General features: G+C 34.0%; 9 protein-coding genes and 1 non-coding gene across 10 annotated transcripts; 3 read left to right on the top strand and 7 right to left on the bottom strand.

Moving 5' to 3' along the window:
* Positions 1-754: 754 nt before the first annotated feature.
* Positions 755-1,831, bottom strand: KABA2_06S07700 (uncharacterized protein; the record flags this gene model as incomplete). Its single annotated transcript, XM_041551446.1, has 1 exon — positions 755-1,831. The coding sequence occupies one exon, from the start codon at positions 1,829-1,831 to the stop codon at positions 755-757; it is 1,077 nt and encodes a 358-aa protein (XP_041407380.1).
* Positions 1,832-2,160: 329 nt separating this feature from the next.
* On the bottom strand, positions 2,161-4,209 carry KABA2_06S07678 (uncharacterized protein; the record flags this gene model as incomplete). The annotated part of the gene is made up of 1 exon (XM_041551445.1): positions 2,161-4,209. One exon carries the CDS (start codon positions 4,207-4,209, stop codon positions 2,161-2,163), a length of 2,049 nt encoding a protein of 682 aa, XP_041407379.1.
* A 290-nt stretch (positions 4,210-4,499) lies between these two features.
* RRN10 (Rrn10p) lies at positions 4,500-5,027 on the bottom strand (the record flags this gene model as incomplete). Its single annotated transcript, XM_041551444.1, has 1 exon — positions 4,500-5,027. The coding sequence occupies one exon, from the start codon at positions 5,025-5,027 to the stop codon at positions 4,500-4,502; it is 528 nt and encodes a 175-aa protein (XP_041407378.1).
* Positions 5,028-5,601: 574 nt separating this feature from the next.
* GDI1 (Gdi1p) lies at positions 5,602-6,972 on the bottom strand (the record flags this gene model as incomplete). The annotated part of the gene is made up of 1 exon (XM_041551443.1): positions 5,602-6,972. One exon carries the CDS (start codon positions 6,970-6,972, stop codon positions 5,602-5,604), a length of 1,371 nt encoding a protein of 456 aa, XP_041407377.1.
* Positions 6,973-7,617: 645 nt separating this feature from the next.
* Positions 7,618-7,691, bottom strand: KABA2_06S07612. Its single transcript has one exon. It is a non-coding gene; the product is annotated as a tRNA-Val (tRNA).
* Positions 7,692-9,471: 1,780 nt separating this feature from the next.
* On the bottom strand, positions 9,472-10,218 carry RTR1 (RNA polymerase II subunit B1 CTD phosphatase RTR1; the record flags this gene model as incomplete). The annotated part of the gene is made up of 1 exon (XM_041551442.1): positions 9,472-10,218. The coding sequence occupies one exon, from the start codon at positions 10,216-10,218 to the stop codon at positions 9,472-9,474; it is 747 nt and encodes a 248-aa protein (XP_041407376.1).
* Positions 10,219-10,562: 344 nt separating this feature from the next.
* EMP65 (Emp65p) lies at positions 10,563-12,029 on the top strand (the record flags this gene model as incomplete). The annotated part of the gene is made up of 1 exon (XM_041551441.1): positions 10,563-12,029. One exon carries the CDS (start codon positions 10,563-10,565, stop codon positions 12,027-12,029), a length of 1,467 nt encoding a protein of 488 aa, XP_041407375.1.
* A 361-nt stretch (positions 12,030-12,390) lies between these two features.
* COX15 (Cox15p) lies at positions 12,391-13,935 on the top strand (the record flags this gene model as incomplete). The annotated part of the gene is made up of 1 exon (XM_041551440.1): positions 12,391-13,935. One exon carries the CDS (start codon positions 12,391-12,393, stop codon positions 13,933-13,935), a length of 1,545 nt encoding a protein of 514 aa, XP_041407374.1.
* A 160-nt stretch (positions 13,936-14,095) lies between these two features.
* On the bottom strand, positions 14,096-15,010 carry MAG1 (DNA-3-methyladenine glycosylase II; the record flags this gene model as incomplete). Its single annotated transcript, XM_041551439.1, has 1 exon — positions 14,096-15,010. The coding sequence occupies one exon, from the start codon at positions 15,008-15,010 to the stop codon at positions 14,096-14,098; it is 915 nt and encodes a 304-aa protein (XP_041407373.1).
* Positions 15,011-15,738: 728 nt separating this feature from the next.
* DDI1 (Ddi1p) lies at positions 15,739-17,058 on the top strand (the record flags this gene model as incomplete). Its single annotated transcript, XM_041551438.1, has 1 exon — positions 15,739-17,058. One exon carries the CDS (start codon positions 15,739-15,741, stop codon positions 17,056-17,058), a length of 1,320 nt encoding a protein of 439 aa, XP_041407372.1.
* Between the last annotated feature and the right edge of the window lie 35 nt (positions 17,059-17,093).

Raw genomic sequence — 17,093 nt, 5'->3', positions numbered from 1 at the left:
TCTACCAAATATTGATAGTATTCTTACTAAACATTATTGAAACATGTTCTAGACACTTATGAAACAATTAGTAGTACTTGCTTACTAATCATTCTTAAAGAATGTTCTAGAATCATGTTGAACAGTTAATAATAATGTCTTACTAAACATAAAATTGTAATAACTAAGTATTGCTACTTTCTATATTATAACAGTTACAACGACACATTTAGAAACTATCTATCATAAATTTGGGAGGAACAACTAGAAGTTGTGTAGCTAGTTGTTATTATTGACTAAACTATTAGTGTGCGGCAATGAAATAAGTTCAAGGAACAACAAAAAAATGAACGAACAGAAACCGTACCCTATTTATAGCAGTTCCAGGGATTTCACAATATGTAAGAGGTGAATATTCACTCTGAATTCAGGTATAATATCAATGAAGTGACAGGCATAAATAAAATCTTCAGTTGTTTTTGTTTTTCAGATCTTATCTTAAGCTAACATTTTATTAACTTCGTTTTAAAAATAATTAATTGGGCCTGATGCTATTTCTAATTCTGATCATAAATTAATGAACCTCTAAAAGAATATTGGTAACAATATTTTTTCAAGTGTAATAAGCTTATAGCTTTCATTCCTTAAATGAAGGGGTATCTCAAAAACTGCAGTATGATGAAGCGGTGTAGTTCCATGCTTCACATGTTCCGTTATTTCTTAGGGGTTCATTATTTTTTCATATATCAATACCAAATTATCAAATTTCCGCTCCCTAACTAGATGACTGAAAGAACGAACTTATATCTTCATCTTTAACAACTTCACCTTTTTCTGCAAAGGGCTTGAGAAACTCTTTAAGGCTAGACTGCAACTTGTGTAGCGCAGTTGTTCCTAAAATAATATCCGACGTACTCATCGACGATGACAGTGACTTACTTATTATATCTACCATTGACTCGTTTTCTTCGGTAGGAGGCTCATATAATTCGTCGTCTTTAATCAAAAATGGTGCTAACTCTGTCAAAAAGATATATAATTTGTCCTTACGATCTATCAAGGAATCTCTTAATTTCTCTAAGTCCTTACTATAATCTTCCTTTAAGAAAATTGAATATGGGATTTCACTATCTGAATTAGCTCTTTTACCATTAGCGTTAATAAAATGAGACGATTTTCCATGATTAATAGTACAAGATATTATATTCTTAGACAAATCATTAGATATTATCTTTTGGAAATAATATTTATAACTAGACACACATTTCCAACAAATAAAAGAGTCAAATGACTCTAAATCTGGGAAGCCATCAATAAGGTTCTCGGACTTACCTTCCCCTAATTTCCTTGTTACAGTATTCAATTCATCCTCTGTATAACCCATTATACAATAGTCATGATACCAATCCTCCCTACAAACAAGGCCCAATATGCATTGAATCATAACACTTGGGGACTCTGGGTCATATTCCTTAGAACAATCGCAAAATAAACCTTCAAAATTATGCCCATATACATTATCAACAGCAGCAATATCAGATTCTTTATTTTGACGTATCTCACATTTATATGCGGAACTCTTCGAATCTATTCTTTTATCTTTTTCTGTTCCACAATCACAAGTAAAGTGTCTTTTCGTGAATAATTCCACTATCTCACATGAAGTGTGACAACGAATAGAACAGGAATAACATATACCAATGTTATCATGCGAAAGACATGCATATATTTGTTGCTTTAATGGTCCTAATGTATAAGTACATGTTTTTGGGTCCCATGGCATTAATTCTTTTGCTTCTTCTTCTAATGCTGTCTGTTGTGTTAAATAGTCTTCAGCTGTCAAATTATCCATTTTTTAATTAGTAAAATTAAAAGCAGATTATTAATAAAACGATGGTGATAATGGATTAAACTGAAATGTCACTATGGTTATTGATCTTTAATGTAGGGGATATCTTGTTCTTTAAACTTCGATATCATTCTTTGTTGATGTGGTGACGAACTTTTCAACTTCGCGTAACTAATATATATATATATATATATATATATCGCATAGCATAGAAATCATTCTTTGACATATATTGATTGTTTTTGATCATTGAGATAAATAAACATTGAGATAAAATAATATACAAAGTTACACGAGTTATGTATTGAACTCATTTATTTACGTATTACATTTTATTTGGAATCATCATCAGCAATAACTTCAGCAACTGGAGTTTCCTCAGTTTTAGCTTGTTGGTGTTCAGCTTGTTTTTGAGCTTGCTTGTTATCTTTTGCACTTGTTTCAACTCCAAACACTCTATACAGCAATTCATGAGTATCTTCTTTAGATACCATTAAGTTGATACATTTAGAACCCTTCCAAACTGGCAAAAACAAGTTCTCTTTGTTATCGTCATTTCTTTGAACATCAATGAAAGCACACCCTGAGCTGATAGCGCGCATTTCTTTAACAAATTCAGGATCAAGGTTATCCCTTTCTAAGTCTTCGTATGATGGGAAAGCCTCTAACAGTAACAATTTTAGCATTTCTGGATTACCCTTGATAATTCTGTTAGAAGTCATATGATGTTTCATGATGGGTAGGGATTCACTTTGGATTCTCCAAGAGCATTCAATGTCACTTCTTTGAGATACAAACAATTTAACACCGGAATAAATCATCTTTAATCTGTCATCATTAGCACGAATAATATCTCTCAAAGATGGGGCAACAGTATACACAACTCTAGTTGGTTCACCAGTACCATTTCTAACCAGACAGGTATTCTTTTGAAACTTATCATCAATACCGTAGAAGGACCAACAAGACTTCAATGATTTGTGTTCAGGATCTACAAAGATGAAAGGTTCTTCGTTAGCATCAATAGGTAATCTTTCCTTCTTTTGAGGTTCAGCGTCGTTATTTTTTTGCATTTTTGCAGCAGGTTCAGAAGTAGTAATAGATGATGTGGCAGGTCTCTTGCTAGAAGTTTCAGAAGAACCAGTTAGTTCCTCATTGACCTTTTCAATGACAGTGATGAAGAAACCACCAGTGTTTTGTTTGTGAGGATAGACACGCATACAGTTATTTAGACCGAATTTTTCGGCTTCCTCATTAGAAGGCTCGAACCAACTTTCTAACATACCTTCATCAGTTTTACTCTTGACATCCATATTTCTATCAAATACTGGCCATTTTGAGATACCATGATCTCTAATCAAACCTGGTAATTTATCGTCACAATTAACTAATCTGATTTTGTCACCCCATTTTCTTAGAGCAGCAGCAACAACAGCTTCGTTTTCGATTGGGTTCAAAGAACATGTAGAGTAAACTAATCTACCACCATTCTTCAATAAATGTAAACCTCTGTTTAGAATGTTATATTGAACAGTGTGTAGACCCAAGGCACCTTGTGTGTTCCAATCTTTCCACACATTGACATTTTTTCTCATTGTACCATCACCTGAACAGGGAACATCACATAAAATTCTGTCGAATTTCAAGAAGTCCTTAGTATCTTCATTGGTTCTAATTCTAGGAAAAAATTGAGCGTCATGGTTAACCACAAGTAAATTGGCACTGTTTAATCTTTTCAATTGGTGGACTAACATATGAGATCTTCTTGCATCAGCATCATTGGCCACAACGAACCCACTTGGTTCATCTGCACCTCTGTGCAGAGCTTCGATCAATTGAGCAGTCTTGGAACCTGGTGCAGCACACATATCTAAAACGGTATGTTGTGGTTCAACATCTAAAACAATTGGTGGAATCATTGAAACAGCTTCTTGTCTGGAAATATTACCCACAGCGTTCTCCAAAACCAAGAATCTTTGAGTCTTTGCAAATTGTTCATTCTTTCTGATGACAGTCTTTGGAACATCCAATTGCCAAGCATAATCGTTTGGATACCATTTCAACTCCATTGGAGCCTTAATCTTTTCACCTTCGAAGGTTACATCGGTTAAGTTTGGTAGATGTTTTTCCCTAAATAGGTTTAAAACCTCAGTAGAATGTTTTCTGGAACCAGTAACTCTGAAGGTAAGTGGTAATGGAGATTGACAAGTTTTTTTGAAACTGTCCCATTCATCTTCTTTGATTAAACCTAAAGTCTTATAATATTTTTCCCATTTTTCATTCTCTCTAACCAGGTCATTCCAACCTACACGAGCTCTGGTATCATCACGAGCACCAAATGTCTTCTTGTTACCTTTTCTACCACCTTTTCTTCTAGCCATCTTAGCAATTATCCCTATGTATCTTATTAATTATCTTTCAGAAAAAACCCTTCAGACCATTCCAATTTGTAAAAACTGTAAGTTGACTAAGATGATGAGATGCCTGTTTTTCAATTAACTTTGGCATCTCTAAGAAACTTTGATCTCATCCCAACTGAACTTCGAAAATTTTTCCTTTTTTTTCAGTTCAATTTTCTGGTCGGCCAGAATATCATGCTTTACGAGCCGGCGTGGATTTCATGGACTTATTATAATTGAATACATGACCACGTAATATTTGGGAGTTATAGCTAAATATTTGAGGTGCTACTTGCTCCATTCATGATATTTGCAATTACTTCAGAGGGTCCTCCTCCAATGCGGACCCGTTTCTTGGGTGGGTCGTCGTTGTATTTATCCAGAGAGGTGCCGTTAATAGAGTCTTGATCCAGTACTACTTCATCGTCCGTATCTTCACTGTTGCTGATCACCTCATCATTTATACTTGTTAAATATTCTTCTATCCATTGTTCGACAACTAATCCCAAAGTAATCATACATGTCTCATCCATCGCGTTAATCAAATGTGGATATTTTTGTAAACACAATTGTGTTGCAAAATAATGTAATACTTTTAGATCTATCCGTGGTAAAACATCTCCATGGAAGAGTCCTTCTTCTCTATCTGCTCTGGTATCTCTCTCCAGATCGTCACGGGTCTTGAAAGGGATTGGGACCGAGTGACTTACTTTTGTTGCTAGAATCTCATCGGGACTTACTTTTTGTGTATGGAATTCTGTCACCAAGTCGTTACAAGCTTCATATATACTTGTATCCATCATGTACAGGTAGGTATAGTTATATTAGTATATTTGAGCCAAAAGGAATATACTGTCGACCCCTTTTGCAATTGTCCAGGATTTGAAGCTAAACTCTCTTTATTGGTTATTTATTTGTTTTTAGCATTACGCGGTTATATAAATTAACGCTTGAAACAATCTTTGTAAAAAATTTCAACTTACTCATATGATAACGAACATATTATAGTCATTTTTTCACATATATATAAATATACATAGATATAGGTATATCAATTATCGTCTTCAATTCTTTAGAATTCTATTTTTATGGCGAACAACAATCAATATTCTATTTTCGAATTGGGAAATAAGAATGAAAATAAGGTCGAAGATGAAGAAAAGATTGTAGAAAACAATATAAAAAAGGATAAAGTAATAAACACAATCAGTCAATGGTACAAATATGTGACCTGATAGATACCTGAGTGTATGTAATCATATCTTTAGCCGTAAAAAAGAAAAAGAAAAGCACCTATAAAAAGAGTGAGTAATCAGTCATTCATTCCCTCTTTCGATAATAATAATAATATATATATATATATTAGCACATTTTTCATTCTTGTTGTTGTGATTCTTGGTCATTTCTTTTCTTTAAGACTAGGGGATGTCCTGTAACTCTGAAGTAGATGTCCTTCACGTCATCTGTCATGGATTCGAAATGAGAGGACGCATCGTATGATTTGGATAGATAGATGTTATCTTTGGAGCCATCTTCTTTTGGTTCAAACAAGTCTGCGATCCCCATGAATTTTTCTTCGATAGGCCCCAGTAATTTGAAAGCAGGTTCCAATTCGATATGTGGAGTGTCTGTTTCAACAATAGTAGAAATGATAGCCAAGTAATGTCCTTTAGAACAAACATTATGAGCATCAGATACAATAGCAATATAGATATCACTTTTTCTACCTACTTGAGATTGAGGAATAATGATTTGTAAAGAATCAGCATCACTAGTGTTTGGCACTGGATGATTCAAAATACAAATGGCTCTAATGACTCTTTGACCAGTAGATTTACATTTATGAGAGAAATATGTTGGATCAGCTATCACTAAAGGAGCTTTAAAAGTACCTAATTTAGTTTGTACACCTTCGAATTTCCCATTCTCTGCGTCATCATTGGAATAGAAAACCTTTTCAATAGGTGTATCTAACATATAAGTACCACCATAAATTGCAGATAAACGAGCAAACCCTTGAGGTAACTCTCCAAGACCATACAATGGGTACAAATAAGGAGATTTACCATAACGAGCCACACTCTGACAATATAAGAGAACTCTTTCATAAGAAGGTCTTGCAGGTTGTTGTAAATAATCATCATTTGTCCATAAAGCCATAGCATGTCCGATGAATTCTTTAGTGGAATTACCTAAACCGAATTTATAATAAACTTCATCCATTGTATTCTTATCTAAGTCCAAACCTTGATGAGTACTTATTTCATCTTCTTTATAACTACTAATCCATTCCAAAAATTTCTTCATTCTACGTTTCTCAAAGATACCCATTAATGGAGAAGAAATTGCTTCCATTTCTGTAGCAGGAACTTTATAAATCTTTCCTTGTTTAAACACATATGATCCCGAAACTTGTTTAAACTCAACGTAACGAGTAACGTCAGTATGAATCAATATATTGGTTAGTTCACCATTAGCCATCAAAAATTTAGGAATTAAATCAACATTCCAATCTCTGTCTTTACCAAATTTAGCTTCAATTTCATCTTTACCAATCGGATTTTTCTTAAATTGGGAGTATAATTGAGATAAACTGACAGAAGCAGATTCACCACCATAATGATCCTGTTTATCGATATGCAAAACTTTCTTACCATCAACAGATAATAACCCTGATAAAATACATTCAGTGATCCCTGTACCTAGAACGATCACATCGTATTCTGTATCCATTTCTTCACTCATCTTAAATAAAATATTCAGTATATGTGTGCTTATATATTATTGCTATTGTTAACCACCCCAATTACTAATTAAAAAAGGTATCTATGTTGATAACTCTTTTAATTATTTTATCAAGTTTCCCTTTTCCAATCTCTCTTAAAAACAAATCCAGAAAAGGAGAGGGGCCAAAGGTCAAACGACCGTCGTCTTCGTCTGCTTTTTCTCGTTGTTGGTACCTTTCGCAGTTTTTTTCTCGCAAAAGAATCCGTGGGGATTGCCTGTTTTTTTTTGGGAGGGAGAGCGAGAGATGATTCGAACACAGGTTTCGTATCGATGGATGGATAATATGACAGCCACTTCAGGAATTTTGAAAAGGAGCCATTTGAATACTGCAAACAGAATTAATATCTTGTTTGAATGCTGGTTGCAGCTGAGCATTATGTTCTTTGTAATATGAAGCTTAGGAAGTTTGTTCAAGGAAGTTTACATATATATATATATATATATTATATTATAAATGGGTAAGTCGTACTGGTAAAATTGAGGACAAATATATGTGTGAATTACAATGAATCGCAAGGTTGATGTAGAAGCCTTATTGTTAAGGTACCACAGTGAAAGTACCAAAACGGAAACAACCCATATATGGTCAGTAAAAAGAAAAATTGATTTCGCCCAGGATCGAACTGGGGACGTTCTGCGTGTTAAGCAGATGCCATAACCAACTAGACCACGAAACCGTATTTTCTGAAAAATTTTACGTAACTCTATATTCTTCACAACAACAAAGGTTTTAAAATTTAAACTTTCTAGTTTAGTTATTAATTGTAATAATGTAAACGTAAGTTTGAAATCGAGAATATATGTTAAACAGAGTTGCTGTTGTTAAACTGCTCATCTTTTGTGCATAGTAACTGTAGAGAATCTGAGATAGAGTATTTGCCTCTATTAGTCTCTTCAAGCTTTACTTTATTTAATTCGGACATTTTTTAATACGATAATCGATCAGTCTCTTTATATTATATATAATTTATAGAACAAATAGAATCTAACTTCGAATGCAAGTTCAGAATTCTTTGTCTTTATATATTTTTTTATTCTAATCTCAATTGAGGTTCGAATTATGTTTTGTTTCATAATGCGATTAACTTTGTTTCATGTTGCCACATATTTTGTTTCATATTTTAACACGCTTCATAATAACTGTGCTTAAAGGTATTTCTTTACCTATTGAAATTAAGTGTTGTGCATATTACTCTTAATTTCTGACAGTAACGTTGGACTATGTAGCTCCAATAAACCCAATGTAGGGGGAACGAATACTACATTATGCAGTATATATCATGTGTTATTATATATACGACGGTGCAGCACACTCTAAATTCTACTTATATTAGCTACCTTCACCTTCAGTTAGGTTAAGCTAATGTTAGCCTTTTTAGTGCTGCCGCTATATTTAACATTATCTCAGATTCTCTACGATTATTATTATTTATCGTATGAGATTCTAGAACGTTCTTTAAGAATATTTTGTAAGCACACTATAAATATTTGATAGTTGTACTTCCTTTTCCTAAACGTATAAAAGACAGAACATATTCTAACATTCTATATATAAAATCTCCTTTATATAACATAAAATAAACGTCAAGATAACGCATTTGAAAATCTATAACCATGCTCGATATTACAAACTTGAATACTGATCGTACTTTCTCAATTTCAAACTTATTTTTAAGGTCAGAAATTAAGAGTAACATGCACAACTCTTAATTAAAATAGGTAAAGAAAACATTTGATAAGAATCAACCATTGATAAGGATCAAGCAACGATAAGAATCAAACAAAACAAAAATGAAAGGTGTGATTGAGGAAAGAAAAACCTTTAAAGAAAATGATATAAAAAGGAAGCTCTTAATATAATATAAATAAAATATTAAATGTTCTTTAATATGTAACTTATATATTATATATTAAAAAGAGAACGATCAATTATCATATTATAAAATGTCCGAATCAAACAGATTAAAGCTTGCAGAGACTACTAGAGGCAAACCCTCTATCTCAGATTCTCTTCATTTACATATACACTCAATATCTTCTGATCTATTTAACAACTAGATGATTATTTACTACTCTTTTTATTTTGATTTATTAATTGCATTATTTATATATGTTATTCACACCAAACCATATCGTTGGTTGTAAATTTATTGAGAAATATTTCTGACTATATAGATAGATCGTAGTATATAATGCATTAATATATACTTTTTTGAGTTCCATCATACCAGAATAATATCATTAATCAGATATAGACTCCAGCTCTTTCCACTACACCTTTGTCTGATTTAAAACACATCGTCATTCCTTGAAAGATATATACCGTTACCATTGATCATTTGATAACCCACTAAATCCCTCTCAGAAAATAAAACGACCTCTCATGTAACAAATCTGATAATCAATATAATACTAGAATGTACTTCTAGTTTTTAATTTCATGATTATTAAAAAAATTCAGTTCTCTTTTTCTAAATCACCCATGAGAGGAGGATTACTATTTTCAACAATCTTAATATCACTCAGCCACTGAGATAGTTCGTCTTCTAAAAGTTTGTCCTCAGAAAGTTCAGTATCACCAGATGAACTATGTAAACCTAATTTCTTTAAACCTACAATCAAAGATTTCACATCTTCCTCGGTACTCTTTTCCCTCAATAAATCTTCAAACATTACCACTTGATAGGCCCCATTCTCGTTCTCATCATCATCTTTATTCTTTAAGGTATCATTAATCAAATGAATACCTGTTCTACTAAATAAGGCATTTTCATCCAGTTGTACTTGGTAAAATTGAGAGCAACGGAAGTGGAATTTAGAACAGAATTTAGAAAGGTAAGCATATGGATTATTTTCCCACAAAAATCTCTTAATAATTGCATCATTCTGATGAGATGCCATCACACCTGAGGTCCCATGATGTAACGCTGATTCTGAGTGATGGATATTTCGTTCAGGAGGTTTGCCACACAATGGATATCCACATAAATGATTAAGGTTTCTCTCCTCAATAAGATCATCATAAGTTGTCGGCGTTATTAATTTGGCCACATATTTCAGTGTGCTTCCTTTATCTATCTCGTCATCACATAATAACGTTAATAATTCTAGAGTCATCATTTCCGATTCCTTAATCGAAAGTTGTCTATGGTTTTGGAATGGTTTTAGGACCTCATCTTGGATGTTCTTTAATGTTACTGTCATTTCGGTTCAAAATATATATTGTAAATAAATATGGATGAAACCGATAAAGTGCAACTTTGAATTATTGTTTCTAACTTCTATTTTAATCTCTTTCAGACTGCTGGTTCCCTATTCTTTGTAGTGTTGACTTTTAATTTCTCTTCTTTTCTCTTTCACATGTGTAGTGTGAAGAAGGAAAACATTATAATTCCTGACAAACGAAAGAATGATCAGATTAAGAAAAGATGTTATAACTACAAAGAAACAAAGTGAAAGGAAAGAGTAACAAGTAATACATACCAAATGATATATATATAATCATAACAGGGGTAGGGACAGATTATGTTTTTATACTAATTGAAGTAATGAAGAAGAAGAGCGTTAAAGTTAAGAAACAGTCACAACTACCGCAGAACGATCGATTTATTCGATGGTTGTCGGAATTGGATTACCATCCTTTACAAACGAAAGATAGTGATACCAAAAATAATAGGAACTCCAAGACAGATGTTGAGATAGAACAATTGATGAACATGCTTAGAATTCCGATACAGATTGAGAAATTCATGAGTTTTACACTGTTAGCATCATTAGATTGTTTCCTATATTATTTTACTGTGTTACCTATCAAGATAGGCGTAAGACTATATAGTGGCAACCCTACCACTTCGAGATTGGCGAGGACATACAAGGAACGGGTATCTTTATTTTTAATATTAAGTGTTACAATTATAATAAGTCATTTGGATACTTCGAAAGTATATCATAAGATCAAAAGACAAAGTGCGATGAAACTGTACATGTTGTTTAATGTCCTAGAGATTGCTGATAAGATGTTAGCCACAATAGGTCAAAGTTTGTTGAGTGTGTTATTGACAAAGGCTAGTTACAGGAATATGAGAGCCAAACAATTATCGTTAATACTCCTCAGTTTAACATACCTTGTATGCCATACGTCTGTGTTAATCTATCAAACAATTTCTTTAAATGTAGCGGTAAATTCATATTCCAATTCGTTATTGACATTACTCTTATCTTTACAATTCGCAGAGATCAAGAGTTCTGTGTTTAAGAAATTTGATAAAGAAAGTTTGTTTCAAATAACAATGGCAGATTCTATGGAACGGTTCAAACTGTTAGTGTTGGTGACAATTATTATGTTACGAAACCTTGGAACCTCTGCTCCCATCCAATGGGATATAACTGCAATATTCGACAAGAAACTATTGATAACAATGGTATCATTACCAATATTCAATATTTTCATGTCCGAGATACTAGTTGATTGGATCAAACATGCTTATATTACGAAATTTAATAGAATACGACCACAGATCTATGATAAATATTTTTACATCATGTATCGAGATCACGCTACAAACCAACAGGATTACCAAGAACGTTTGGGACTCCCAATGTTAGCCTACGTTACTCTTAGTATTGTTATGCTACGGTCATCGTTATTTTACTTGTTTGAGTCCACTCAGTGGTCCAAATTAACAATCTCTGTGGTGTTATCACTAGTTTGGTTCGTCACATTACTCTCATTAAGACAAGTAACCCACCGGACCTTGCTAAAATGGGGGGTTCATATCCAGTCTGAGTGGGACCTACACAGATATTCAACAGTGGTCACCGCTGTGGACTATGTCCCAGGTCCAGTAGTGGATGGGATAGGTAAGATGGACCACCCTGCCAGAAAAATCATCCACGATCCGGAGACTACTATCCCCCCAGACAACACAGAGAAACGGAACGACCGTGACCTCCACAAACCTGACTCACTCTCCAGCATCACCAGATACACGATGGTCTCAAAAGCCATTTGGTAAACAGGGTATGGTTGAGATCATAACTTAGCATGAAATGTGCGTATACCTCCCCCACTAAATCACTCTGCACGACACTTATATTATAAGCGATAAATTGCTCCGAAGAAACCGCGCAAAGCCAAAAAAATAATGGAAATTTCAGTGAATTTTTTAGGGAATACGCATATATAAACAATGAATATAATAATTAGGGAGACGTTACAGGTAAGCAGATATATATGTATATATATTTTCAACCCTTTTTAATAAAGGAAAGGATAAGTTATTCTCAATCGAATTGCTCGAATTTTTTAATAGTTGAAGGCGAAAAATAGTCTGTTGCTACTATTATTTTTTGTGTTTTTTTTAGTTATTACCAGCAATGCTGCTTTTGAAGACGCTTTTGAGGGATTCAAACGCCCTTAGTGTCTCCTCGAAGCTCTTTGCTAGAAACTGTGTGTTTAACAAAGGATGCTCTAAGCTAGCTAGTAATGTTTCCTCCTGTATGGCTCAAGTCGGTGTTAGAAATTATTCTATGACTCCTCTTTTCAAGGAAAAAACTAGTCAAATGAAACGAAACACGATGTTTGGATCTAAATGGAATTTTAGTTCTAGTCCAAATCGTAATTTTAATTCTTTTAAACCTTTATTGAATGAGACTGCTGAACAAGTAACTCCAGATATGGTTAACTCTGTGAAGACATCTAACACCGTTGCTTACTGGTTGATCGGTACTTCTGGTTTAGTCTTTGGTATTGTTGTTCTTGGCGGTTTAACAAGATTGACTGAATCTGGTTTGTCTATTACTGAATGGAAACCTGTAACAGGTTCATTACCACCAATCGGCCAAAAGGAATGGGAAGAAGAGTTTTTGAAATATAAGGAATCCCCTGAGTTTCAACAATTGAATTCTCATATTAATTTGGATGAATTCAAGTTCATTTTCTTTATGGAATGGATTCATAGATTATGGGGCCGTGGTATCGGTCTTGTCTTTATTGCTCCTGCAGTCTATTTTGCCGTTACCAAGAGAACTTCAGCACATGTTAATAAAAGACTTTTAGGTCTAACTTCTTTACTAGGTTTACAAGGTTTCTTAGGTTGGTGGATGGTTAAGTCCGGTTTGGATCAAGACCAATTGAACGCAAGAAAATCTAAACCAACTGTTTCTCAATATAGATTGACCACGCATTTGGGTGCAGCCTTCTTCTTATACATGGGTATGTTATGGACTGGTCTAGATATTCTTAAGGAAAACAAATGGATGAAGAATCCTGAACAAGCTGGAAAATTATTCCAAAAGTTGAATAATCCAGCTTTAGGACCAATGAGAAAGATTGCTTTGACTCTATTGGCTTTCTGTTTCGTGACTGCTATGTCCGGTGGTATGGTTGCTGGTTTGGATGCAGGTATGATCTATAATACATGGCCAAAGATGGGTGCTACTTGGTTCCCAAGTGGTCGTGAATTAATGGACGAGAATTTTTCACGTAGAGATGATAAAAAAGATACCTGGTGGAGAAATCTATTGGAAAACCCAACCACAGTACAATTGGTTCATAGAACATTTGCTACAGCTGCATTCTGTGGTGTCCTTGCTGTTCATATGTATGCTTTGAAGAAAAAACTTGTAATGCCAAGAAATGCTCAAATGAGTGTTCATGCACTAATGGGTGTAGTCACTTTACAAGTTGCGTTAGGTATCTTTACGATCCTATGGGTTGTTCCAACACCTCTTGCCTCATTACATCAAGCTGGCTCTTTAGCTCTTGTTACTACCGCAGTGATCTTTGCTAATCAAGTGAGAAAACCAAGAGGTAATGTGAAAACTTTGATCAATAGTGGATATGCTCAACAATTGTTGAAGAAAACTACTAACTCTGGAAGTAAGATCATGACAGAAGCCTCGAAATTGGCAAGCAAATAATCGAGAATACAATCTCCAACTGTTTAAAAGTATATATATATATATAATTAATATATTTCTGTAAATATTGAATATTTATTATTTATTTTTTTCCTCTTAAAAAAATGTTTATTTTGTAATTTCATATAAACAATCTTAGATATACATACATACATATAATTTACAATGTATTGACAAATTGATTTTCTACATCAACTGTAACATCAAGCTTACCAGTAGCTGATAACCTCCATAACAAAAACATGAAGACCGTCCTATAAGGAGCAAACTTATCCGCACAACGTTCCATAATATCGTCATCATACACTTTCCAGTTGAACTTCTTATGCTTTATTTTACTCTTCTTTACAGCGTTTCTACCGTCCATCAATTCTTTTAATAACTCCGGTTTATCAGAAATGTATCTAGAGAAACCTCTTGCAATACCAACATCCTCCGGAGCAAAAATATTTATTCGTCTTAATCCCGATATCAAAAACATCTTGGCAGTCCATGGACCAATACCTTTCACACCGGCAACCAGATCATCCATGATTTCATCATCATTGTCTTCACTTTCTACATGATAATACATTTGTTTCAATCGCTCTTCATTATCTGAAAAATATGTCGCTAAGGATTCCAAATAAGTAACTTTCCGTTGACTTAACCCACTCTCCCTCATATTTTTGATATTATCGGGGGTCTTGACGTACTCCTTAAGTTCTTTATATATGGGGAACGTTCCATCAAACAATGCCATGAACTTAATCCTAATCGACCTTGCTGCGGAGTTACTGATCTGTTGCCCAACAATGGCTCCTCCTAATTTTGAAAATGCATTCTGTAACTTTGCATCATCTGAAGGTTCACCGTCATAACCCATATCAGGCTTCTTAAACAGTTCAAAATCAGCCTTCATAAACACAGGAACCAAAGAATCGTCTAGCTTCAAAATAAAATCCATTGCATCTGAAAATGCAGGGATATGTCTATCCCTATATTCCTGCGGTATATCTTCAAACTTAATCATTTTAACGGTACCCGCTACCACTCCTTCAGATTCTCCATGAACATCATCAATTACCCTCTTCATCTTGATAAAAATTGTCTCATTCTATCTGCAAAATCCCACCTTTTTATTCAGTGGTCTCATCTAAGTTCACACTCATTCCTTTGTCGATGGTCTCATCATTTATATAATAATGATTACTGTTGGTGATATCTCTATCTCGGGCTTCTGTCCCCCCTTGGAAGAATTTCGATTTCTCGACGAGCGATGATGGCAAAAAGGGTGTCGGTGGCTATAAAAAGAAGAATGAGAAAGAACAGAACAAAACATATTTGAAATCAAGAAGGGTCTAAATAAGGCAGACAAACACCCATTTTGGATCACCATCACAGTGAAAGTCAAACAACAGACCGCTGTAAATTTGAGAGAGTGTCAGATTTTTTTCAGTCTTCATTTTCTCGATCTTTTCTTTTTTAAATTATCGCTGATTCCAAAGTTTAAGGGTAGATCTACGGTGTTAAAACTACTGAGATCTACAAGAATACGCTAAAATCGGATCACAAAATAAAAAAAGTTGAAAGAAATAGACAAGAGTCTTTTAGAACTGGATTATCAAGAGAGCGATACAACTATTATCGATATTAACTTCTAGCTCTTTTAAGTTTTACTGACTTTGTTTTCTTGGAAGGAGTATTGGTAGATATCTTATCGAAACTTCCCCACCCCCGCCAACTATACCAACGTTTTAAAAATTATACGACTAAAAGTCATCTAACCAATAGCATCTTCATTTTATTATATAACTATCACCAATGAGATTGACTATTTCTAATGAAATAACTGGCCAATTATATGGACCCGTAGAGTTAAGTGATGACACTGATCTAGCCGATCTAGTGGCTTTGCTTGAGTTAGACTGTCAGTTTGACTCTTCTAAAAATGATATATATCATCAGACAAATATCTTAGACATCAAGCACGATTCAGAGAGAAGTGTAGAAGATATAGGGCTGAAAGATAATGATCTATTATTAATTAGAAACAAGTTTAATCATGGACCTCAAAATTTATTCCCAATCGGGTCCCAAAGTAATACAAATCTAACCGATGAACAATATGTTGAACAATTTAGACATGAATTACAAAGAAATCAACCATTAAGACAACAGTTAACTGAACAAATCCCTGGATTGAACGAAACTATAGAAAATCCACAAACTTTCTCTGAAAGTTTGGGCCCTTCTATTTTACAAAGACGTTATCCTAATATGTTAAACTATCCACAAACAAATCCATTCAATATACCGCAACAAGAATATCAGAAACTAATGGACAATCCTGATTTACCTGAGAATAAGAAACGGATAGCAGAATTGATTGATCAACAAGTAATCGATGAACAACTAAGAAATGCCTATGAATATACACCAGAAGTTTTCACTACTGTAACGATGTTATATATCAACTTGGAGATTAATGGGACCCCTGTAAAGGCCTTCGTCGACACAGGTGCACAGATGACTATTATGTCAACAGGGTTGGCAGAAAGGACAGGGTTGACAAAATTAATTGATAAGAGATTTATCGGTGAAGCTAGAGGTGTAGGTGTTGGTCAAATTATTGGTAGAATACATCAAGCCCTAGTAAAGATAGAGACTCAGTTTATTCCAAGTAGTTTTGTTGTCCTCGATACTCAAATCGATTTATTGATTGGATTAGATATGCTAAAAAGACACCAAGCTTGCGTTGATCTTAGAAGAAATGTGTTAAAGATTGCAGATATTGAGACAGCTTTCTTAGGTGAGGCTGATATTCCAAAAGAATTTGAATCTGCCAATTTATCAGAATCAAACACGTCATCAAATAATTGGAAACCAAATGAAACAAATAATTTGAAGAATATTCCTGTACCTCAGATAATGGACTCAAGTAGAACTTCATTATCGGGACCACCACCACAAAATAATCAGCAATTTGGTAACAATAGTAGTAATTCTAATATACCTCAAACTTATCCGCCTAAAGTGGTTCAGCAATTGATGGATCTAGGTTTCTCAAGGGCTGAAGTGATTAAGGCCTTAAATATGACTGGAGGGAACCCTGAATTTGCTGCCTCTTTATTGTTCCAATGAGCTACTACCAACTTTGGTAACATATTCATCTACAT

Source organism: Maudiozyma barnettii (genome assembly GCF_903064755.1).
Source record: "Maudiozyma barnettii strain CLIB 1767 genome assembly, contig: KABA2_06, whole genome shotgun sequence".
Taxonomy (NCBI): domain Eukaryota; kingdom Fungi; phylum Ascomycota; class Saccharomycetes; order Saccharomycetales; family Saccharomycetaceae; genus Maudiozyma; species Maudiozyma barnettii.
Note: the sequence above shows the minus strand (reverse complement) of the source record. Positions and strands in the feature narration are given on the sequence as shown.